This window comes from Spermophilus citellus, assembly GCF_964194105.1.
Source record: "Spermophilus citellus genome assembly, chromosome: 1".
NCBI lineage: Eukaryota > Metazoa > Chordata > Mammalia > Rodentia > Sciuridae > Spermophilus > Spermophilus citellus.
In genome coordinates, this window is record NC_138182.1 from 236,169,327 (window position 1) to 236,194,374 (window position 25,048).

General features: G+C 32.5%; 2 protein-coding genes across 4 annotated transcripts in view; one reads left to right on the forward strand and one right to left on the reverse strand.

Annotated features, from left to right (window-relative positions):
* Positions 1–9,112, forward strand: part of LOC308652527 (snake venom 5'-nucleotidase-like) — a gene marked incomplete at both ends in the record, with an annotated part of 49,157 nt that extends 40,045 nt beyond the window's left edge. The window contains 3 exons of the mRNA XM_081300368.1: positions 6,682–6,829; positions 7,611–7,797; positions 8,928–9,112. Coding sequence (XP_081156494.1) covers positions 6,682–6,829; positions 7,611–7,797; positions 8,928–9,112 — 520 coding nt within the window. The remainder of the gene's footprint in view (positions 1–6,681; positions 6,830–7,610; positions 7,798–8,927) is intronic.
* A 9,665-nt stretch (positions 9,113–18,777) lies between these two features.
* RNF180 (ring finger protein 180) overlaps positions 18,778–25,048 on the reverse strand; it is a 230,378-nt gene continuing 224,107 nt past the window's right edge. Inside the window, exon 8 of one of the 3 annotated variants that reach the window (XM_081285322.1) lies at positions 18,778–19,823. In XM_081285322.1, coding sequence (XP_081141448.1) covers positions 19,624–19,823 — 200 coding nt within the window. In that variant the 3' untranslated portion in view covers positions 18,778–19,623. The remainder of the gene's footprint in view (positions 19,824–25,048) is intronic. The other 2 variants (XM_081285320.1, XM_081285321.1) reach the window with 2 other exon arrangements.

A 25,048-nucleotide genomic window follows, 5' to 3' on the forward strand; every position in this document is an offset into this window, starting at 1 on the left:
GTGGACATGTGGACTATTTTCAATTTTTCCTTTTTAAACAGCACTGCCATAGTATATCCTCACACACAATATTGTTCTGTGTAGATGTGCTAACTTTTTCTAGGAAAAAGTCAACCAGGAAATAAAATTATTGGGCATGTACATATTCAGATTTACAAAATTGCCCTCCGTGGAGGACATAAAAATTAACTCTTTCCTTCAGAGTGCAAATTTCGCACTTTCTCATTTGATATTGTCAGTAACTTTAATTTTTGCCAATTTTATTATAAAGAATTACTCCATAATTTGCTTGTACATAAATAAAATGTAATGAGAATTTTGGTACAATTCCCAGAGTACTTGATTTAACACTTATTGTTCTTTATTAGCCATACCATTTGTTCATTTTCTGTTAGTATAATAAAATATATAAGGCTGAGTAAATTATAAAGACAAAATGTTTCTGTAACACATAGTTTTAGAGACAAAAAATCTAAACAACATGGTGACAGCTCAAGCAAAAATATTCACCCAATGTCCCTACATGTTATTTGCTAATGTATCAATTACAGTGAAAATCAGGTGTATTTTTTCCCATTGTCTGTGTGTGGTTTTTCTGTAATCAGGACTTATTGTGTGGCGTGTGTTCGGGAGTAAGGTATTATATTCATGATCTAGATACATATTGGAAGCTTGACATTTTGGGTGATTTAGTTTTTATTGATTAAAACAAGCAGTGCTGCTTTTTAATTTCTTTATGTTATCTAGATATATGCATTATTTTATTTTAGTTTTATTGCTGTATTTATCACTTTTCTACTAGGCAATACTGTGATAGTGAATATTCAGTTTATTGTTTTATTTCATTTGAATGAATGATTGCCTAATAACTTCTGTGAATTGGTACCAAAACAGGACAGCTCCTTCTAGTTTGAAACTTCAAGGGAATGGACAGGTACAATAGGAATAGAAAAGAGAGCAGGCATTGGAACTGATATGAATAGTCTTCCAAGAATGTCATACAAGACTGAGTTTATGAATTTAGAAGGCAAACTTTGCAAACTTTGTTTTTCTCAGACTATCCTAATAATGATCTATCAATTTACTAAAAATCTTTCTAGCCATTTATTAATGTTGAAGTAATAGTCAAGAAGAAGCCACCTATTTCTTACATTTAAAATGAATTCAATTAATAAATGAGCCAACATGAGGGTAGAAAAGATGGTGAAAGGACATCATTATCCTAAATACATGTATGAAGACACGAATGGTGTGAATGTACTTTGTATACAATCAGAGATATGAAAAATTCTGCTTTATATGTGTAATATGAATTGTAATGCATTCTCCTGTCATAAAGAACAAGTAAGAATAAAAAAATTTAAAAACTAAAAAAAAATGAGCCAACATTTTTAACAGACAAAACATGTCTGTTCTACACTGTATTCCTTTAGTAACTTGAGGAAAGAAATTGAGACAACAGTGATCTCAGACTAGTGTAGAGTTGTTGAAGAATAGAATACTTTTTTAAAAGATGTGTTTTATTACTACATTACAGTTATACATAATATTGGCATTCATTTTGACATAATCATACATGCATGGAATGTAATTTGCTCCATTTATCTCTAGTACTTTCTCTTTCCCTCTGCAACTTCTTCCCCCATTACTCCCCATCTCTACTGGCCTTCCTTCTATTTATTTACTGTTCTTTAATTAGTGCTTTATAGATAACACATAAAGGTGAATGCACTTGGTATAATCATATATGTATATAGCATAATCTGGTCAATTTCATTCTATAGTTCCTCCTTTTTCCTATTCTTCTTCCCTCCTATTCATTACTCTTTCTCTATTACACTGATCTCCCTTATATTTTCATGGGATTCTCCTCCCCACCATTTTTTCCCTTATTTTGCTCTAGATTCCACATATAACAGAAAACATTTGACCCTTGACTTTTTCAGTCTGGCTTATATCACTTAGCATGATGTTCTCCAGTTCCATCCATTTACCAGCAGTTGTCATAATTTCATTCTTTATGGCTGAATAAATTTCAATTATATATGTATACCTATATAGTTTCTTTATTTATTCCTATATTGAAAGGTACCTGGGCTGGCTCTATAACTTGGCTATTGTGAATTGTGCTTCTGTAAATATTGATGTGCCTGTATCATGGTAGTATATGATTTTCATTCTTTTGGATAAATACCAAGGAATGTGGTAGTTCATTATATGGTGGTTCAATTCCTAGTCTTTTGTGGAATTTCCATACTGCTTTCCAAAGTGGCTGTACTAATTTTCAGTGCTATCAACAATTTGAGTGTACCAATTACCTCATATACTCACCAGCTTTTATTATTATTTGTATTCTTGATAATAGCCATTCTAACTGGAATGAGATAAAATCTCAATGTGGCTTTGATCAATTTTTCCTTGATTGGTAGGGATGTTGAACATTTTTTCATTTATTTGTTGGCCATTTGTATTCCTTCTTTAAGAAATTTCTGTTTTGATCTTTTGCCCATATATTAAATGAGTTATTTATTCATTTGATGTTAAATGTTTTGAGTTCTTTATGGATTCTAGATATTAATCCCATCAGAGGAGTGGATGGCAAAGATTTTATTCCATTTTGTAGGCTGTTTCTTCACATTTTCTTTGCTGTGTGGAACCTTTCTCATTTAGTGTCATCTCATTTATTTTTTTCTTGGTTTTATTTCTTGAGCTTTAGGGGTTAAGGGGGCCAGGTACCTGCACTAGTATGTTGTAGTGTTTGATCCTGTGTTTTCTTCTGGCAGTTGTAAAGTTTCTGGTCTAATTCCTAGGTCTTTGTTACATAGAGTTGAGTTGACTTTTGTGCAGAGTGAAAGGTAGGGGTCTAGTTTCATTCTTTTACATACAGATAACCAGTTTTTCCATTTGTTAGAAAGGCTATGTTTTCTCCACCATGTTTTTGACACTTTTGTTGAATATTCAGTACCTTATGTATGTGGGTTTGTCTGTGTTTTCTCTTTTACTATATTTGTCTTCAAGTCTGTTTTGATGCCAGTACCATGCTGTTTTTGTTACTATAGCTCTGTAGTATAATTTGAAGTCAGGTATTGTGATGCCTCCAGCATTGCTGGCCTTGCACAGGATTGCTTTGGCTATTCTAAGACTTTTATTTTTCCAAATAAATTTAGATCTGATTTTTCTAGTTATATGAAATATATCATTAGTATTTTGGTGGAGATTATATTGAGTCTACAATGCTTTTGGTAATATGATCATTGACAATAGTAATTCTACCCATCCAAGATCATGGGAGGTCTTTTTTTTTAATCTTCTAAGGTTTTCAAATTCTTTCTTCAAATTCTTTCTTCTATAGTTTTCATTGTAGAGGTGTTTCACCTCCTTAGGTAGATTTATTCCCAAGTATCTTATTTTTTTTGCAGTTCTTATGAATGGGATACTTTGCCAGATTTTTTTCTCAGCAGATTCATTATTGGAGTAGAAGAAGATAATTGATTTTGTATGGTAATCTTGTATTCTGCTACTTTGCTGAATTTGTTTATCAGCTCTAGAAATCTTGTGAAGTTTTTTTAGTCTTCTAGATATAAGAACATGTCATCAGGAGACAGATATAATTTGATTTCTTTTTTCCTATTCCTTTTAATTGTCTTCTCTTGCCTTATAGCTCTGTCTAAAGTTCCAAGAACTGTATTGAATAGGAGTGGTGGGTGGGAGTGGACAACCTTGTCTTGATCTGGATTTTAGTGGAAATGTTTTTTTTCAATTTTTCTCCATTCAGTACGATATTAGCTTTGGGTTTGCTGCATAGAGCCTTTATAATGTTGAGTAAGTTCCTTCTATCCCCACTTTTTCTAGCATTTTTAACATGAATGGGTACTGAATTTTGTGGTCATCTTGTAAAAGTCCCAAATCCTAATGCAGTCCAAATTAAGAAGACTTAATAAGAAATCTTCCCATCTTGGCATGCAGTATCATAAATAACTCTTGTCTGGTTTGATCTAACTTTTCATATTGCATTGATAAATGTTCCATTATTATTCAGTATTGTAGACCTCAACACAATTGATTGTACTTCTTCTAATGTTGTAAGCATTAACTGGAATCATTCTTTCTATATTTGTTTTTGCTCTTCTTTGTCTCTATTTTCCCTCTTGAATTACCTTGCATGCTCCTACTTCAAATCCCCCACCCCCGTTTTTATTATTTTTTCTATCTTTTTTTCTTTTTCTTTGCCCACTTTTCTTTTATCCCCCTTTCAACTATATATAGTATAATAGTAATTTTACTATTAATAATTAGTTTTCCAATCTATTTAAGAACATTATTACAATTTTATACTTGGATTAGAGAAACTGTGGAGAACATTTTCAGTAAGTTTTATTTACCTAAGGTTTATTAGCATATGGCTTTTGCTCAGAAGTGATTGAAGTTTAGGGTTTGGTATCTTAAAGTGATGTTGGATTATGGGCATAACAAAGAATACACATTGAGTAGTAATATCAATACTTGGATATTTGCCCAGCCTGTAGCACTTAAAGGAAACAATCTCACTAAATAGTTCCTTGCATAAAAGTAGAAGAGGGAATGATTCCAGCAAATGAGTAGACGTACAAACAATAAGAAAAAGCAGGGGAACAAGCCACCTCAAATACCCCACAACACTTCAACAACTGATCCACTGGACACCACAGTGGAGGAAAGGTCAGATAAAGAATTTAGAAAGTTCTAGTTAAAATGTTCAGTGAACTAAAAGAAGATATAAGGGATGAACTAAGAAAATATAGGAAGCAAACGATCATTTCAATAGAGTGGTAAATTCTGAAAAAGATCCAAACAGAAATCCTTTACATGAAAGACTCAATAGATCAAATTCAAAAAGGCAGTTGAAAGCATCACCCATAGAGTATACCACATAGAAGAGATGCTTAGGCCTTGAATACAAAATGTATAATCCTGAAAATAAAGTTGTCAATAAGGAAAAGATGTTAAGAGACCATGACCAGAAATATTTTAAAAACTGGAATAGCATTGAGACCAAATCTAAGAATAACTGGTGTAAAAGAAGGCATTGAAATGCAAACCAAAGAAATGCACAACCCTTTCAGTGAAATAATATGAGAAAATTTACCAAACCTTAGGAATGAAATAGAAATTCAAATACAAGAGGCATTTAGAACTCCAAATAGACAAGATTAAAGATCCTTCTAAGATACATTATAATTGAAATGAATATAAGGATAGAATTTTAAAAAGCACAAGAGAAAAATGGGAGGTCACATTTGCAGGTAAACCAATTAGACTTTCCACTATTTTTTCAGCCTAGACCCTGAGGTTCTCCATTGGCTGTGTGTTTTATCCTCAGGAAATGTCCTTTTGTAGGCCCATATATTTGAATGAGAATTGAGCTGGCAACTATTAGACTTGCAGCTGTGGATCCTCCTAGAGGTGCTGTGGTACAGGAGCTGCTTGCTGTGTTGTTCTGATGTTTTTGTCAATAGATGCTTATTAGTCAAGAGGCCAAAGTCAGGGTTCTTGGAGGATGCTTTGTCTGCTGTTTCTGTTGGGTCAGGGCTCAGGGCTGTTATGCTTACTGCTGTGAAATGTTGGGTGCTGACTTCTCTCTGCTGGGACTTGTCATAACCCTATCCAAGGATTCAGTGGTTGTCTGCAAATCTTGGGCCTGTGAGTGCAGGATCTCTGTGCGTGATTTTTGGCACAGAAGCTTCCATCCTGGCTGCTGCAGATTACTAGGATTTTAGGTGTCAGTTGGTCCATCATTGTCTGAACTTCCATGAGGCTGGGTTGGAGTTAGCACTTCTCAGGAGTGATTTGCTCTCAGGTAAGACTCCATCTTACTCCTCTTGTCTGCAGTGAAGGGGAGGGAGTTCCAGTAATCATCAGCCAACAGAGATCACTCTACAAATTCCTTCTAGATGGATTACTGAAACAACCTGTTTCAGAAGCATTCTGTATGATTTTATTATTTTGTTTAGGTAGGGGAAGAAACTATATTAACTTAATTTCTTCTAAGGAGGCCACCTTGCTGTGGACTCTACAGAATGGCTGCCTTGCCAGGCATAGCATTCTGCCCACAATTTGAATTGAACTCTTTCACTGTCTCTGTTGTATCAGTAGTTTTAACTTGGTTTGCTTTTCTTTCTGACTATTGTTAAGGAAGTAAGCTTATGGGATTTTTCTCTCCCTTTTTCTCGTTGTTCCTCCTCTCTCTAACCTCCCTCTGGTCAGGGGTCAGGGTTAAGGAATTCTTTTCCCATTTTCTGCTCCAGTATCCAAATTCCAAGTTCCTTCAAGTCTCAAGCTGTCCAATATTGAGTTTTACTCTTGTCACTCACCTGTCTGATCAGCTGTTGTTTCACTGCTTTATTTCTGAGCTGTACAGTTACAAGTTGCTGCCCAGACCCACTCTGCCATCTCCTGAATCTGAGAATAGAATTCTTGACATTCTTTTTAAGTAGAATAAAATAAACTACAATTACTATCATTCCCCCCCCCCACTTTTTTAAATCTAGTACATTTGGCACGTTCTTCCCAGTTGTGTAATCTCTAACTTTTACACACATCGGCAGTTTCAGCAGCATAAAATGTGCTCACTTAAGGTTTTAATGATTCCTCTCACTTAATATGTCTTTTACAGAATTCCAAGAATATATTTTTAAATTACAGATTTCCTCAAGTTGCTGGAATACAGTTTGGATTTGATCCAGATGCAGAACCAGGACACCGAATCATAAGAGATACTGTAAAAGTTCAAGGACAATACTTACAGAAAAAAAAAATTTACCTCCTTGCTATTAAAGAGTATATTGCAAATGTGAGATTAATTTCTTTTGAAAAGGCTTTAAATAAATTCATTATCTTATGTTACTATATATTAATTTTAATGTATATAAAACCATAATTTTCTTTCTGATTATTTCAGATCCTCTGTAATTTAAATAAATATTTCCATTATATTTTTATGATTAATTAAATTTATTATATGTAGGTATGATTTCATTGTTTTTATTATTAGATTTAAAAATACAGAGCATCTGAAATTCATGCTTATTCTGTAAATGATTGAAAGTGCCAGAATAAAAAATTCCATAAAGGTTGCTGAACTTTAAATTTAATGATAAACACTTCTAACACATTTACATATTTTGTTTATGTCATATTTAGTCATGTAGAATAACCTTTGATGACTAATTTATAAGGACTTTGATTCAGTGGGTTCTTCTGTATCTGAGTCTGGAACAGTGAAGGTGATGACATTATTATTCATTTAATGAGTTTCAAATGGGTTCAGGAATCCAAGTCTAAGAAGATATCCCAGTTGAGGGGAGGCTGTTTCCACAGCTATGTTTAGATATTTATAGTAGGTGACCTATTCTCTTAAGGCTGTTAAGCAACAGAGCTAAGGATAATTTCAGGGGGATCATGTCTAGATCCTAGGAGTGGGTCAGGAATTTAGAATATCAATTTACATAAAAGAAAATGTATGTCTTGGTATATGTGCATGATATTGACTTCAGTCCCAACAGTTAATTTAAAAGATATACATTAATTTATTCATATTTTAGACTAAAAATTAAAATGTTTTGATATTCCAGGGGAAGGATGGTTACAGTATGCTTAAAAGTTGTCCTCGAATGTTTGACACAGAAACTGCACAAGTACTTTCTACAGTAGTCATGAATCACTTTGAGTCAATAAAAATATTGCAGGGGAGGAAGAAGTGCCTTTCAGGTCACCGAATGAGTTTAATTACTACTACAAGCAAATCACCATCACTAACAGGTGATAATATAGTTTACTTTTATTAGAAGTGCTTCTTTTTTGAGCAATTTTTTATTACCTTCAGGGCATTGGAAAATAGTATTTGGCTTCTTGTTTTTACTATATTTTGGGAAACAGAAATAAAATAAAGGCTGAGATTTATTTGCCAAGGTGTAAAAAGCTAGATCGAAGGAAAGTACAAACGCTTATAAGAAAGGTATAAACAAAAATTCAAAGCTTAAAAGCTCACATAAGTGAAAATTGTATATTTTTCAAATTCTACTCTTTCACTATCTTAACTACTCCCTCCCAACTTCTAATTAGTGAGATTGGCATCCTGTAAAATATCTTGTTTATTTTTCCTTTTTGATAAGCACTGTTCATTGGCATCTAGAGTTCATCTTATCGATTTGGTTTAGAGCTTTTATTCTTTTAAAAATATCAGTTAACAATAGTTAAAGACAAGAGTGGGCTAAACTCATAATGGGTTTTTATAATTGGTTAATTGATAAAATAATTGTCTTCCTAAATATACCCATTTTCTGAAAGTTATATTCATAGTTTTGAAAGCAAATTACATATTTTTAAAACAAGAAAATAAGGTTTTTAATGACCATACTTGGTAATAACCATACTTTGTGTCCATTTGGTTTCTTTGAAACATGAAATAAGAAAATATAATTAAAAATATCACATTATAAAATATATAATCTAGTACATCTTTTCATTTAAATGAAGTATACACTGAACTGATAATCTTCTTTAGAATATATATATATATATATATATATATATATATATATATATATAAAATAATATTTTGAAAGCTCTTCTTAAAAAAATTTACATATTCATAGGGTATCTAGGATGTTTCCATACATGGTGTAATGTTCAAATCAAGGTAAATACATGTATCTCTTCAAATATTTGTCATTTTTCTTTATAATCTTTAAAATAAAAATGAATTAACATCCTTTTGATAATATATACATTTAGTAAATGATGAAATTTTATTCTTGGTTGTACAGTTGATTGTGAAGAATGAATATTCAGAGAAATTCTGATTAAAATTTTTTCATTAGTTATATATAATTTTTAAGTATTTATTTTTGTAGTCATGATGAATTTAACTGGTTTTACTGTACTTATAGCCTTTGAGGAGGAGTCAAATAAACCATCATCAATAATTGCAGTACCTGGCATTGAAGGACGAATTTGCCACATTTCTCAGGATATGAAAGAACATTTGCACCAACTTAGAACTGAAAGAAAACAAGGCTTAAGAACTTTTCCCACCATTAGTGATAATACGTCTGAGAATTCTGACTCTGATTGAAATATAATATGGGTATTATGTTTTATTAGTCAGTGCCAAATTGAATCTGACCAATTAACACAATTTTAGCATTGTTAAACATAGTAATATAAATGATCCTTTTGTACTGTTCTAGAATTGATGTTAATTCAAAGAATATTACTGTAAATGTTCTTCTTATTTGAGTCTTATCAAGTCATATAACTTTTGACTTTTCTGTGGTTATGCAGGAAACAATATTTGTACACATATATGTACACAATATATGTACACTTGTGAATAAGTTTGTGATTTAAGTATATTACATAATGTTTCCAGATTAAATTAATTCACTGTTCACCTTTTTTACAGTATTTATTTATATATTATCTTTTTTTCTCTCTTAATTTTGCTTTGCTTATTTTTTCTATCTAAAATAATATACTTTTCCTTCCATTTTTAGTTTAAGACTACTTTAGTTTGCTATTATGACTCATTTGATCCAGAATTTTAAAAAATAAGGTAAATTTATCTAACACTGATCATTACTATTCTTTGTAACTTTAATGAACAATGTTGTAAACTATGGAAGAAATGGGATAATAAATATTTTTAGAAGTCCTGAGTTTTTCATCTTAAATAGACAAAATACTTTTTAAAATGCAGTTTGCTTACATTATAATTTCAATTAAAGAAATCTTTCTTACCAGAAAACTATGAGAAGAAAAGATGTAGTACTTAACAGGAAGCCATAATGAAAAATTTTGCTTCATAATTATTTAAAATCAGATTGGACAAAATTCAAAATGGGTAATTGATTAATTGATTAATAAAATTATGGTCCTTTCTAAATATACCTCATCTATGATAGTTTTAAGTTTATAATTTAAAAAAAATTTTTTTAGTTGTCAGTGTACCTTTATTTTATTTATATGTGTTGCTGAGAATTGAATCCAGTGTCTCACACATACTAGGCAAGCACTCTACCATTGAGCTACAATTGCAGCTAAGTTTATAATTTTTAAAGTAAGTTTTCCTTCCTTTTTTCAGTTAAGAGCTGTGCATATTGTAATTATGGAAAAGGGACATTTTCTATTTTAGGAAGGCTATGTGTATCTTTTTCTAGTTTGTAGAAGGAAAAAGACATACTGAATTAGTGTCTGTATTGTAAGTTGTGAATAATAGTAACCATGTAGTACATACATTAGCATAGTTAATGTAAATAGGAGTTTATCTGGTAGAAGGAACTTTAATGGTGCAGTTTTCATTTAATTCCCTTTTATTTTTAGCTCATTATTAATCATATGCAGAAATGAATATGCTGACATACATACATACTGATGATTATCTCTGATGAATACCTGATAATAGAAACATAGTAATTAGAAACATTGCTTCCAACAGTAATTTTAGATTTCATTTTATGTGATACCCAGTAGCTTTCTGGACTTTTTATTTTTAAATTAGAATCATGAGAAAATCACAAGGACTTTGTTCTGAAGTTCTTAGGATTTTTGGCCGTCATTTAAGTTGGGTTTAGTCATGGTCAAAACTTGAATTGAGGGCTGTGGATGTGGCTCAGTGGTTGAGTGCTTGCCTACTTTCCTAGCATGCATGAGCTTCTGGGTTCAATCCCTAGTACTGAAAAACAAAAAGAACAGTAAAAAATTTGAGCATCATTTATAAAGTGGACATTCATTCAATGAATACTTATTGTACACACACTGTTCATTGAATGCATGAGGGGACTTTGTATGTATGTGTTCTTGTTTACTGTTTGCAGATATATTTTATATGAAAGTTTCTGAGTAGATAGAAACGTAATCAAAGTTAAAACTTTTACAACACTAACACAGATGAAAATTGAAATAAGAGCATTAGTAAGAATAAAAATATAGTGTGTCTTTAAAATGGGCTATTACTTGACTATATTATAACAATATTAACCTTAATAATTACTTGTATTAATTATGAACAAACACTTGTTACATATTAAATAATTTTTCTTGGGAAAGATGACAAGCATGAAGTGGCTCTTCAGATTGTGCTAATCGAAGTAGGAATTTAAAGATATTTTCTCAGGAAACTAGCAACTATGGTGCTTTAAAATTCAATTTAAATTCATATTCAGAGAAAGCCGAGAAAGAATTTATAACTTTCTTTGAAAATCCTTTACAGTACAGCAGACATGAGTATGTCAATATGTAAATCAGTGGAAGTGTAACTGATGTGACTCTGCAATCTGTATACGGGGTAAAAATGGGAGTTCATAACCCACTTGAATCAAAGTGTGAAATATGATATATCAAGAACTATGTAATGTTTTGAACAACCAATAAAAAAATCCTTTACAGTGTAATTACTCAGTATAAAATATGTTTGATAGTTTAAAGCACCTAAGAGAATATTTTATGCAAGCTTCTGAAGCCATTTGTAAATTTTTAATCCTTAAAGCAGAACTCTACTAGCTGAGGCTTCTTAAATAGGTTTCCTCTAATTATCCTGAATTGATGAGATTTATGATAGTTTATACTTTTCATAGCCTTAACAAGTTATTACTCTACTTTCTGAAATTTCCCATGTTTCACTTTTTTCTTCCAGTACTTTTTTTTAACTTTGTTTTTCATTTTATTTCAGTAAGTTATTCTATATGCTGATATAAAATTGAAAAGTTTCAAAAAAGTATGCAGAGAAAAAGGTTCATTTCTACCCCTACATCCTCACTAATATTTCATTTCCTTCTGAAATATTTTTTGTGTGTATATTTATAAAATCACAGTGTTTTTCTTCTATTGTTCTTTTTAGGTATACATGACAGTGTGTTTTGACACATTATACATACCAGGAGTATAACTTATTCTATTTAGGATCCCACTTTTGTAGTTGTACATGACGTGGAGTTTTCTGTGGAGTATTCACATATGAACATACAAAAGTTATGTCTGATTAATTTTACTGTCTTTTCTATCCCATTTCCCCTCCCTTTCCTTCATTCCCCTTTGTCTAATCCAATGAACTTCTGCTCCCCTCCCCTGAATTGTGTGTTAGTTTACATCTATCAGAGAAAATATTTGGCCTTTGGTTTTTGGGGATTGGATTATTTCACTTAGTCTCCAGATTCATCCATTTACTGGCAAATGCTATAATTTCATTCTTCTTTATGCATAAGTAATATTCCATTGTGTATGTGTCCATGCATCTGTTAAAGGGCACCTAGGTTGGTACCATAGCTTAGCTATCGTGACTTGAGCTGCTATCATTGATGGCCATGTCTCTGTAGTATACTGATTTTAGCTCCTTTGGATATATAGTAAGGAGTGGTATAATGGGTCTAATAATGGTCCCATTCCCAGTTTTCTGTGGAATCTCCATACTGTTTTCCATAGACGACATCAGTTTGCAGTCTCACCAGCAATGTTGAGTGAACCTTTTTCCCCACATCCTCGCCAATGTTTATTGTTACTTATATTCTTGATAATTCCCATTCTGACTGGAGTGAAGTGGAATCTTAATGTAGTTTTAATTTGTAGTTCAAGGAACTAAATAGGCACTTTACTGTGAAGTATGTGTTTACAATGAAATACAAATGGTCAAATATATGAAAAAATATTCAACATCTATAGCAACTAGAGAAATGTAATTAAAAATAACAGCTCTTTCAATGAGTTCTCAACTCATTGTCAAATTTAATTTTTATTTTACTGACTCATTTTATCTGTTGGGGTTAGGTTTCCTATTGGGAGCAGGGATGTGTTGATGAAAACTTCTATTTTTTGATTATTATTCTATTAATTATACTGCCAATTTTATATAGAAATGAAAAGATTTCTGTGTTAATCCATTCATGCAAAATGTACTGAAAAGATTTAATGTCCAAAAATGTACAATTAGGCAGAAATAGGGGTGGTAGAGAGCATTAGTCCTCAAATTTTAGTACATATTAACATGGGGAATTTTAAAGAAATCCTATACCAATTAAGTCAGAATATTTGGGAGTAGAACTAAATATTGTAGAACCAAATAATAGTAGATATCAGTACTTTTAAGAACTACTCAAGTGATTCTATTATGTAGCCCAATTTGAGAAACAGTGATAGATCTGTGGTTCGAAAACTTTGGCCTCTAAGTCAGATCCAGCCAGTGACTTTTTTTTTAAGTATAAAAGAGAGTTTTTAAATGTAAAAAGGTGGATTTAATATGTGATAAATAGATCTGAGAGGAGGTTGTGTTCCTGGCTATTCCGTAACGTGAAACCAAGAAAGCAGACAGGCAGCTTCTCTGCAAGGTGGGTGAACAACAACAACAACAACAAAAAGGTGGTGGGGGGGACTTTACTGGAAATAAAAACTGGACATTCAAAGCAGACCAGGGATACAGGAGGTTGGATACAATAAAATAAGGAAAAAAATCCCCAGTGGCATAGCTGCTCCATAGCTGGGCCAGAAGCTCTAGCTGGAGTGGTCCCTCGTGAGCATAGTAGAGGGATAAGAGAATTAAAGGAACCTGCATTTTGGGGAGCCCTTAGGCATATCTGAGTATGGAGCATTTAGAGGATAAGGACATTGCTCAACAAACCTGAAGACACAGTTGCCAATTTTATGTCTAGATGACCTAGTATTATCATAGGGGAGTATATTAAGTTTTAATTCAAGTAGTGTTATGTTTTTTGTAATTAGGTACATTAATGTTTAGGGCATAGATATTTATTGTTATATTGTCTTGTTGGATTGTTCCCTCTACCAGTATGAAGTAAACTTCTTTGTCTCTTCTGGTTATTTTTGACTTAAAGTCTGCTTTGTTGGATATGAGAGTAGTTACTGTTTTCAGGCTCCATCTCCATCCTTTCACTTTCAGCCTATTGTTTTCTTGTGAGGTGAGTCTCTTGAGAACAAGAGTCAGGGTCTTATTTTTTAATTCATTCTGTCAGCCTATGTCTTTTAAGTTGAGAGTCGAGAACATTTACATTCAGTGTTGTTATACAGAAATATTTATTAATTTCTGCCATTACGAATTATTTCAAATGTTTTATTTGATCTACTTATCATTGATTCAAATGAGATTTGTCCATTTAAGGAAACTTCCAGGTTCTTATTTTTTCTGTGTGTAGTATTTACTATTTTGTGTAAGTGCCAGTTTAATTGTCATGATTTTTTTTTTAGTTTCTGCTTATCTTGGAAGGTTTTTATTTTCTTTGATTTGGAAAGATAGCTTTGCTGGATATGGCAATCCTGGTTGACATTTTCTTTTGGGGCTTGAAACACATCATTCCAATCCCTCCTGGATTTTAGAGTTTGTGCTAAGAAATGAGATGTAGAGGCAATCAGGATTGCCTCTAAATGTGACTTGAAAATTCTATCCATGTTCTCTGTTAGGCATTTTAATTATAATGTGTTGTGGAGGGGGTTCTTTTTTGATCTTGTCTATTTGGAGTTCTGAATACATCCTGTATCTGGTTGTCTATCTTATTCTTAACATTTGGAAAATTTTCTGTTATTTTCCTGAAGAGGTTATCTATACCATTAGCCTATATCCTGTATCTGGTTGTCTATCTTATTCTTAAGGTTTGGAAAATTTCCTGTTGTTTTCCTGAAGAGGTTATCTATGCCATTAGCTTGCATCTCACAACTGTCTTGAATTCGAATGATTATTCAATTTATCTCTTAATCTTGTCCCAGACTTCTCATATATTTCTGTCATGGTTACTTATTTTCTTTTCTGTAATACTCTCTGAATGTTCAAAGCTGGTCACTTTGTCTTCCAGCTCTGAGATTCTGTCTTCAGTATGATTTACTCTATTTGAAAGACTTTCAACTGAACATTTTATTTGACTTATTGTGCTTTTCATTTCCAGGACTTCTGTTTGGTTCTTATTGAATTTCTCATTCATATCCTGTACTGCCTTCCTTGATTCATTCAGGAGTTTTTCTCTGTTCTCTTGGAATTCATTGACCTTCTTTATAATCATTCTTTTGAATTCTCTATCTTACCTCTTTTATTCTTCACATTAAAGTATTGCTGTAGTTTATGCCTGGTTAATTTGTGTGTGAAGGAAGTTGTACTGTCACTAGGCTAGATGTAATTCAGCTGCAGTCTCCACCCTGTGAACTTGTAGTGTACCAGTACATTCAGAGCACCTCACAGAAAATGGGGAAACAATGGCAATAGAAGCAAACAATGTACAGCATTAAAATAAATACCCTATGCTTGTAACAACATCTACAACACTAATTACTAGAAAAACAGAAATAGTGTGGTCAGCAATTGCTAACAGCAAAAATAATAAATAGCTGTCAACTAGCTCTGGGTATTAAACAGCAGTTGTCAACTGTCATCCTTAGTACTAATAACTGAAAGAACATGAATGGGGAAGGCAGGAGTTGTATAGACCAAATAATTCTAAAAGATGGTAAAAATACATTTAATTAAAAGAAAATGTGATAGAAAGGCAGAAAAACGTTTAGAATGTTCAGAATATGAACATAGAGAAAGCAGAAGAGATGTAGCAAGTGATGGCTCTAAAGGAGGAAAAAAATAAATGAGAAAAATTAAGTAATGGGAGAGACGAGAGAAGTTGGCTGTTGGAGGAAGAAGAAAGAAGAGAAAGAGAAAGAAGAGAAACTATCAAAAAAATAAAGGAAAAAACCTACCCCTCAAAAGACAAGGAAAATTAACAATTATAAAAAATGCAGAAATGAGGAGAAAACCACGTCGCATATGTATACGTAGCATGAACTAATTAGTATGGCAAGAACATACACACACATGGAGGAGGAAGAGGAGGAGGAGAACCACTGAGGTGGTTAAAGCTGTTAATGAGGATGAATGGTGATTGATTGCCTATGCCAACTGAGGGAGGCGGGTATGAGAAGAGGAGGAGCATGAGTGCACACACAAAGTTTGGGGTTGAAATTCTTCCTCTTTTTGTGTTGCTCACTGAGCTGCCAGGTAGAGTGGTCTAAAAGTGAAGCTGGCTGAAATAGTTTTCAACTTCCCTTCTCATCAGTATACAGTAGCATGGAATGGGAAGTACTTTGGAATTCTGTCTGGGCAGATCAGATTGATGTACTTCTAAGTTGGGATTAATGCACAGTTCTATGTGGGGAGTTCCTGGGGATGGAACTTAACTCCAGTCAGGCCTTACAGCCTTTTTTTGGGTGGTATCTGCTCTGGAGAGATTATATCAACAAACTCCTAGGCCAGGTAAATGGTGAGCTGTGCTGTGAGCCTGGTTCTTAAGAAAGTCCTGAGAATTATACTTGTGAGACAGAGAAACCAACTCACCAGAGGTCTCATACATCCCACTGCCTATGAATAGGGCCTTCTCAGACTTAATGCCTAAGAACAATCATGCCTGTCTATTGAGTTTTCTCACCCTCTTTGGTCAAATGAGCTGCCAAACTCAAAGGGAAAGTGAGTTGTACTCCTCTCCATATCTTTTGATCTTCTCTATGCCTGTTTCACTTGGGTTCTATAAGGTATACCCTAGGCCACACGGTAGGCTCTTGCCAGGACAATATGACAATATTTGCTATACTCTCTCAGGCTTCCCAAGCTGCAACATGGCCTTCTCAAGATGACTCCCTGCTTGTCACTTATAAAACACCAGTTCACTGTGCCATCTCTGGATTAGCTAAATTTAATCTGCTTTTATGTTCTATAGGTTTTTCTATGTCAAAGTTTACTGTTGTGTTTCTATTATTGCTTCCTGTCTGAGGTGAGCCAGCTCACCACTGCCATAACCAACTTTGCTCTAATATACTCTTTCTTGTTCTTTGTTCAGTGCACCAAATTTAAGTCTATGAGAGACTCTAACTATTCAATATTAGACTTCAGTGAATTCCCTTTCACCCACCTTCTTGAGAAATAGTACTCCTGTTGCTTGACTCCAGAGCCATGGAACAACTGGAAATGTGGTTTTCTTCTAATCTGCCATCTTGAATATCCTTGAAACTTTCTAAATTATTTATCTAACATTTCCTCCACTGTGGTGTGAATGGGATCAGTTGTTGAAGTGCTGTGGGCTGTTTGGAGTGGTTTATTTCCTTGCTTTTTCATGTTGTTTGAATGTCAACTCATCTTCTGGAAACCATTAAACTAGATACCTATATACAGTGGAGACAATGAATCTTGGGAGTTAAGGGGCCAAATGGTGGCACTTAATTTAAAGATAAAGTGGGCATTTTATCATAATGAAAAAGTACAGTAAAAATAGTAATCAGAATAGTTTGATTTGTAGAAATTATGGCATTTATGAGTAACATATCCCCAGAGGACAAACAAAAAGGTAATCAGTTTATTCTTACTTGATGGGGTTCTAGGTTTAGATCTAGAATTCTGACATTTTAAATGTTAGTTTTGATAACAGAGAGGAAAAAGATATGCATTTATGAGTGCCTGCGTTTACTAATATTTTTCTCCATTTTTAGAAATGAAGAAGCAGAAAGTCACAGGGGTTAAATAACCTGCCCAGAGTCATTCTATAAATGTTGACTGGTCTTTGCAAAAAACCTTTTCTTAAAGAACTTTTTTATTTGCTCCCTAATTTTTTGAACTGAATTTAAGCCTAAGAGAATCCTGTCAATGTCTGTTTTATTATGCATAGTTGTACAAGTGAGGAAAACAAGGAAAGAAATGTTAAGCAAATTTTACTCATATAACCCAGGGTGATAATGAGGTCTCTTGATTTTTGCAATTATAATCAATAATAAGAATTAAAGGTGAGGAGAAATGCCATAGAAATTTTTATTTTCTATCTCTAGATGTGGTTTTGTTAGATGTTTCATCTCGGGTTTATTGTATTTGAATAGAGTCTGTATAGAGATTTGAAGGCCAACAAGTAATCAAGAAAAATAGGAAAAAGAAATATTTTTTACTAAAAAAAACAGGAAGAAGTTTGAATTATGGGTTTTAAATAAATTCTTTATGATATATAAGCCAGGATTTGCCTAGGAAATCACTACAATTTATTTTAAAGTTCTTAAAATGTTGTTCGTATTTATTTTAACTTTTTAATCCTGATATATATATATATATATATATATATATATATATATATTAGAAAAGCTGATATTTCCCCTTATATTTGAGTAATAAATTAGTGCTTTTAAATATCCATTTGTAAAGATAAATTATCTGTTTCTAAATTTTATTCAATTGTCTGCTTTCTAGATTTGATGTCTAATGTACACTATTTTCTTCCACGGATGTTTTAAACACAATCAGAATAGTATTAGAATAAAAATTAGAATAAAAATCTGTTCCACTCATCCATATTTCCATATTTCTTTGAACATCACATACCATCAGTCAAGTGCTTATATTTAAATGCAGTCAATATTATTAGGCCAAATTTTGACTTCTCTTAAACTTAACTGGTGAAGTCATATGTGTCTCATTTTATTTTGAATGGTGGTAGTATTGTAATGCCATGAGAGATTCACATATTTTACATAAAATTAACTTATTTAACTATTAGATATATGATGCCACACCATAGGAATTTTGGATTAGTAATTCATAATCAAAACTTTTGTCCTAGATTTCTCCAAAACCACCTGAATAAATGAATAAATTTGAGTGCTTTGCTTTTTTAATTTTTGAAATTGGGATATCTGCCCAAATCCTTCCCACACTGGAATAATTCAGATATCTTTTTCTTATAATAAGGAAAAAATAATTATAAATATTAATATAAATAAAAGTAAATGTCAATTCTTTATTCCAGACATTAAATCAATTACAATAAAAAATTTTAAAGTCACTCTTTATTGCACATTTACAATATATTTGACAATTTCCTAAATAAATCACTAAATTAATTACATTTTGGACATGCATTGCTCTTCTAAAAGTCAGTAATATTTTTTGTTTCTTCAAGTGATTCAACCTGAAATTGGAAGTGTTAATATGGCTTTCCAACTATCTATTGGGGGGGGGGAGTCTCATTATTTGCTTGTATTTACTAATCTGTTGCTTATAATAATTAAAAATGTCATATTGAAGCTATTATTAAGTCTGTACAAAGTATAGTCAGGTGGTTTTTTTTTTTTCTTTTTGGTAATAGAACGGGGCACAAGTACAGATAATTGGAAACCAAACTGGAATACATACCCTGTTAGATTAGTTTTCAGAGAATATGGTTTATCTTTGATGCATATCATTTGCCTAATAATAAATCATCGATTAAATATCTTATCAATAAAGATACTATCTACCCAGATTACCATTTCATTTTGCATTTTTTACTATTTTTAAGTCGAGGGAAAAATCAGTCTTTACAATCAAAATAACATAAGTGACACTGTAAAATTAGACCTCCAAATCCTAAACCCATGAACTATGAAATTAACAGTGCATTGTTCCTTTGTGCTGGATAGAAGTTTGCTACATGAAAAACATTAATAAATAAATCCATTATTTTCAAGCCTTCTATAAACACCAAGAATTTATATAATGCAACATTATAAAAACTTCAAAGCACATTTCAAAAATGTTTAAGCATTTATTGTTTACAACACTTATGATTGTTCCACTGAAGTAAGGTATAACAATTCCTAAAACGGAAAGAAAAAATAGCAAAGAAAGCAGAAAACAATGAATCCAATGACCCAGTTCACTGAATAAATATAGATGATCACCATATCCATATCAAACCACCATCCACGGCTGTCATCCTCAAAGTGCAGGTAATCCATCCTGTGTGCACCATGTGGGAACTGCCTTCTTGTAACTGGAGCTGCCCGTCTGTGGAAACCTAGATTATGGACAAAGTATTTTAAACCTCATTTAATTCAGATAAGTGCTCAGAAAGGGAGCTGCATTATGAACACAGTACCATGAGCAAAGCATATTTTGATTCATGAGTGGTAGGTTATGTTTCCAGTGTTTTTTTTAATTACAAACAATTATCCAAAGTCTCTTCCAGGTCAGCGCGTTAAGGGAAGGAACAGCAGACTAATTGAGTTCTGTTATTTACTTGGGTCAAGTTATTCATGTTTTTAGGTCTCAGATTTCTCATCTATACCATCTGAGCATGTCAAAATTTGTGTATCAAATTAACTATTTTAACATGAGAACATTTAGAATTTCAGGTATTACAACTGCTATAACTAACTTCCAATCATCAGCTTAACCTGTGTTCTTATACTTTGAGAACATCAGTCTGGTTATTTGAGCAAAGTTCTATGAGAAAAATGTCTTTTGTTTTAGGACTGAATAAATACATGTTGTATGGAACTCCAAGGAAATTTAGCTTTAATTTTCATCTTAGGGTCCCTGAAGGAGATTGGTTTGTACATAAAATGCAAATATCAAAAGTATAGTAAATGTTATATCTTGTGAAATTTTGGGCTTTTTTCCTCTGTGTAGTTAGATGTTAATTATCTAGAGCTCAAGTATAAACTTCCTCAATGGTAAGCTGTTTTTGTTAGTTGATCAACATAAAATATCTAAGGCATTTAAAAAACAAAATTCGATTTTCTAGGGACTAATAACCTGATTATTGTTATTTTTTAGGATGTATTCTTTTTTATTTTTAGTTTTACATGATAATAGAATGTATTTTGGAAGAATATACATACATTAAAAATTTCTTATTCTATTTAGGATCTCACTCTTGTGTGATAACCTCATTATTAACCTTTTGTTATGATCTGGATGTGAAGTGTCCTCCAGAAGCTCACATGTGAGACAATGCAAGAAGGTTCAGAGGAGTAATGATAGGCCTGTGAGAGTCTTAACCCAATCACTGAATTAATCCCCTGATTGGGATTAATTGAATGGTAACTGAGTGGTAGGGTATGGTTGGAGAAGGTGGGATTGGGGTGTGGCTTGGGGTATATATTTGTATCTGACACGTGGAGTCTCTCTCTGCTTCCTGATCATCATGTGAGCTCTGAAACCATGAGCTCCCAAACAAACTTTTCTTCCTCCACATTTTTCTGGTTGGACCTTTACATCACAGCAGTGAAAAAGCTGACTAAAATACCCCTTTTTCTTATCTATTGCCCACTTTTAAGAATTTCTGAGTTTATTAGTATAAGAATGAGACAGCACAATAAACTGAGCAGAAAAAAATTAATTCTGGCATATCCTAGTAAATCTGGTGATAAAAGTTCTATGAGGGTTTAGCTGGAAGGAAATTCTGTTTCTTCCATTTTAATAATTGAGTAATGTTAAATGGTATGCTCTACATCAGGCTGTTTACTCAGACTCACCTGGGCATCAGTATGGTTAAAGTCTAACCTCTTTAATCAAGAACATTCCCATTTTGCTGCTTATCTATGTTTAATTTTATTATACTCATTTGTATTATGTATATTTAAAACATGAAAGGATGAGATAAAAATAAATTAGTGATATTTTAGAATATAAATTTCAAATAGGTTTTTGATAATTTCTAATTGTTTTTATCTGACTTCCTAGCATATTTGATTTGTTTTTTCCCATGTTTTAAAAATTGGTGCATTATAGTAGTACATCATAGTGGAATCTGTTGTTTCATATTCACACGCACAATATAACAATATAATTTGGCCAATATAATTTTGCTTTATGGATGAATAAAACTCCATTTTGTTTATAAACCACATTTTCTTTATCTGTTCAGCCTTTGATAGACACTAGGCTTATTCCATCCATAGTTTGGTTACTATGAATAGTGCTGATATAAACATGGGTATGCATGTATCACTATATTATGATGACTTTAATTCTTTAGGATAAATACCAAGGAGTGATATAGATGGTGGTGGTTCATACGGTGGTTCCATTTCTAGTCTTCTGAGGAAGCTCCACACTGATTTCCATAGTGGTTGTACTAATTTACAATTCCACCAAGAGTATAAAGTTGTTCCTTTTTCTCCCATATCTTCTCTAGCATTTACTATTTTTATTCTTGACGGCTGGCATTTTGACTGCAGTGAAGATGAAATCTCAGCATAGTCTTGATTTGCATTTCCCCGCTTTCTGGGGATACTGAACATTTTTTCATATATTTGTATTTCTTATTTTGAAAAGTGTCTGTTTAATTCATTTGCCTATTTGTTAATAAAGTTTTTTTGGTGTTAAGTTTCTGGAATTCTTTTATATTCCAGATATTAATCCTCTGTTTAAAGAGGAGCTAGGAAAGATTTTTCTCGCATTCTCTAGGTTTTCTCTTCACATTCTTGTTTCCTTTACTGTGAAGAGCCTTTAAATTTGGTGCCATCCTAATTATTAACTCTTGGCATTATTTCTTGAGTTTTAGGAGTCCTACTGAGAAAGTTGTTGCCTGTGTCTAGATGCTGGAGTGTTAATCCTACATTTTCTCTGTGAATTGCCAACTTTCTGGTCTAATTCTGAGGACTTTGAATTGACTTTGGTGCAAGGTCAGAGATAGGGATCTAGTTTCATTCTTCTATGTATAAATAATTAGTACCATATGTTAAAAAAGTTGTCTTTTCTTCCATGTATGTTCTTGGCACCTTTGTCAAGGATCAGATGACTGTATCTGTGTGGGTTTGTTTCTGTGTCTTCTATTCTTTACCACTAGTCTGTGTCCCTCTTTATGCTAGTACCAAACAGTTTTTGTTACTAAGTTCTAGTATAATTTGAAGTCAGGTATTGTGCTGCCTCCAGCTTTGCTTTTTTTTTTTTTTAATTAGAAATGCTTTGAATTTTAAGACTTATTTTTCTAGTTCTGTGAAGAATGTCATTGGTATCTTGATGGGGCTTTCACTTAATCTGTATATTGCTTTTGGTAGTATGGCCATTTTAACAATATTAATTCTGCCTATCCACAACCATGGGAGGTCTTTCCATGTTTTTGTGTCGTCTTCAATTTCTATCATTCTCATTGTAGGGGTTTTTCACTGCCTTGATTTAATTCCTAGGTTTTTAAAAGATTTTTTGGAGAATATTGTATATGGGACTGTTTGCTTGATTTCTTCTCAGAAGATTCATTTGTAGTGTATGGGGAAGTTACTGAATTTTATAGGTTGATTTTGTAACTGCTACTTAGCTAGATTTGTTCATTAGCTCTACTAGTCTTTTGGTGGCATTTTTTGATCTATAAGTATAGAATCATATCATTTGTAAACAGTGATAATTTGAACTTTTTCTTTCCTATTTTTAATCCCTTTTGCCTAATTGCTCTGGCTAGAATTTCTATACCATGTTAAAGGGGAATGGTGAGAGTGGACTTCCTTGTCATGTTACAGGTTTTGAAAGAAATTCTTTCAGTTTTTCCCCATCTACTATAAGGTTGGCTTTGGGGTTTTTTTGCATATAGCCTTTATGATATTGAGGTAGTTTCCTTCTACCCCTAGTTTCTTCAATAGTTTTTTTTTAATCATGAATGGGTGCTGAGTTTTGTCAAAGGCTTTATCTGCACTAATTTTTAATTATTAATATTTATAGTTTACAAAAAGCCAAATTACCATTTTTGTTTTTTACTTTTGTTGGCTGACATTATTAGTATTATCTTTAAACTAATTTCTTTACATGATTCTGCCTAAATCCTGTTATGCTAGTAGTATAGCTATAACTAGATAATATAATCCAGTTAACTTGGCATTTATAAAGTTCAATATATTGCAACGTGGAAAATAAGCAAACTACTGAAGTCAGTCCTTCTGTGTTGTTTAATTTCCAGTTTCTCCTCAGCTTATATTACATACAATGGTGACATGTAAGAATGTTAGTGTCAGGCTTCAGCAAATATTACAGAAACTTATATTTTTCTATTTATATACACAAAAATTTTAATGTTATATTTCCACATTTCAATGAAATGATTTGCACCTAACCTTGGACATTCTATTTGGGAGAGCACTAGATAAGGGAATTTCAATCCTAACAGAATTTCTACCAAACTACTGTTTTCAAAACTACAGTCAATATTTGAAGAGGAAAGGGGAAAGGACATATATAGAGAGTTTTTCTCATATTTAAATGTTACTCTAATGTGTCAACACAAATATTCTCAAAGTAGTTTATATAATTTTTAAAAGCTTCTTCATTAATACAGACTAGAGATCAAGTAACATTGTTACTGGAATGTCTGTGCACAGGTAGTATGTATAGGCTTTAGCATCTTCAGATTCAAAATTTCAGCTGTTTTGATCATAGGAGTAATAATATGAATTGTATAGTTACAGAAAGCAGTAGAGCTGTCAGTAGATAAGGTACAAAAGATGAAGCATTATAAATAGGATGACCATACATGCTGGTTTCCCTAGGGCAACTCCATTATTCTCATCCCGGCATAACTACTTTCACTGTAAAAGTGTCCTTGTAGGACTAATTTCCTTTCCTGGTAGAGGAGGGAGAGAAGATGACACTGATTAGAAAATTTCCAGATGTGATGCCAGAAGTCTTGGCATCGCATGTTGTCTCTTTCTGGTTTAGTCAACAGGTTTTTATTTTTATTTTTGTTGGGAGGGTGGTGCAGCAGTTATGGGGGATAGAAACCAGGGCCTCCTGCATGCCAGGCAAGAGTTCTCACCCTGGGCCAGAGCCCCAGCCCCCAAACAGGTTTTTTATAGGTAAAGTGGATAATGATCATTGGCTAATTAATTTATTTAAATTTTTTTTAGGTGAGGATGGAATAAATAGGTATTTATAATGTGTTTTAGGATTTGAAAAGCTATAAATTCCTTGGAATGTTAGTCATTTCATTTCAAAGTCAGACTAAATGAAAAACACATCATAAATACTGTTATTTGGTAGGAATCTGATCAATTATAACATTAGAAAAATGGTCAGAGTACCAACCCCAGTGATTAAATACAGGTTCCACTATAAAATGATAATGAAAATATTGAATTCATTGGGCTGTTATGAGGATGAAATGAATTAATACATGTCAAGTACATGTCTGATCTACATTAAATGTTTAATAAAATGTATTTTCATTATTTTACTATGATTACTATTGTTACCTGTAGTTTTATTATAAGAAGAAAGCTACCTTTTATAGCTGATATTTGCTTTTCATAC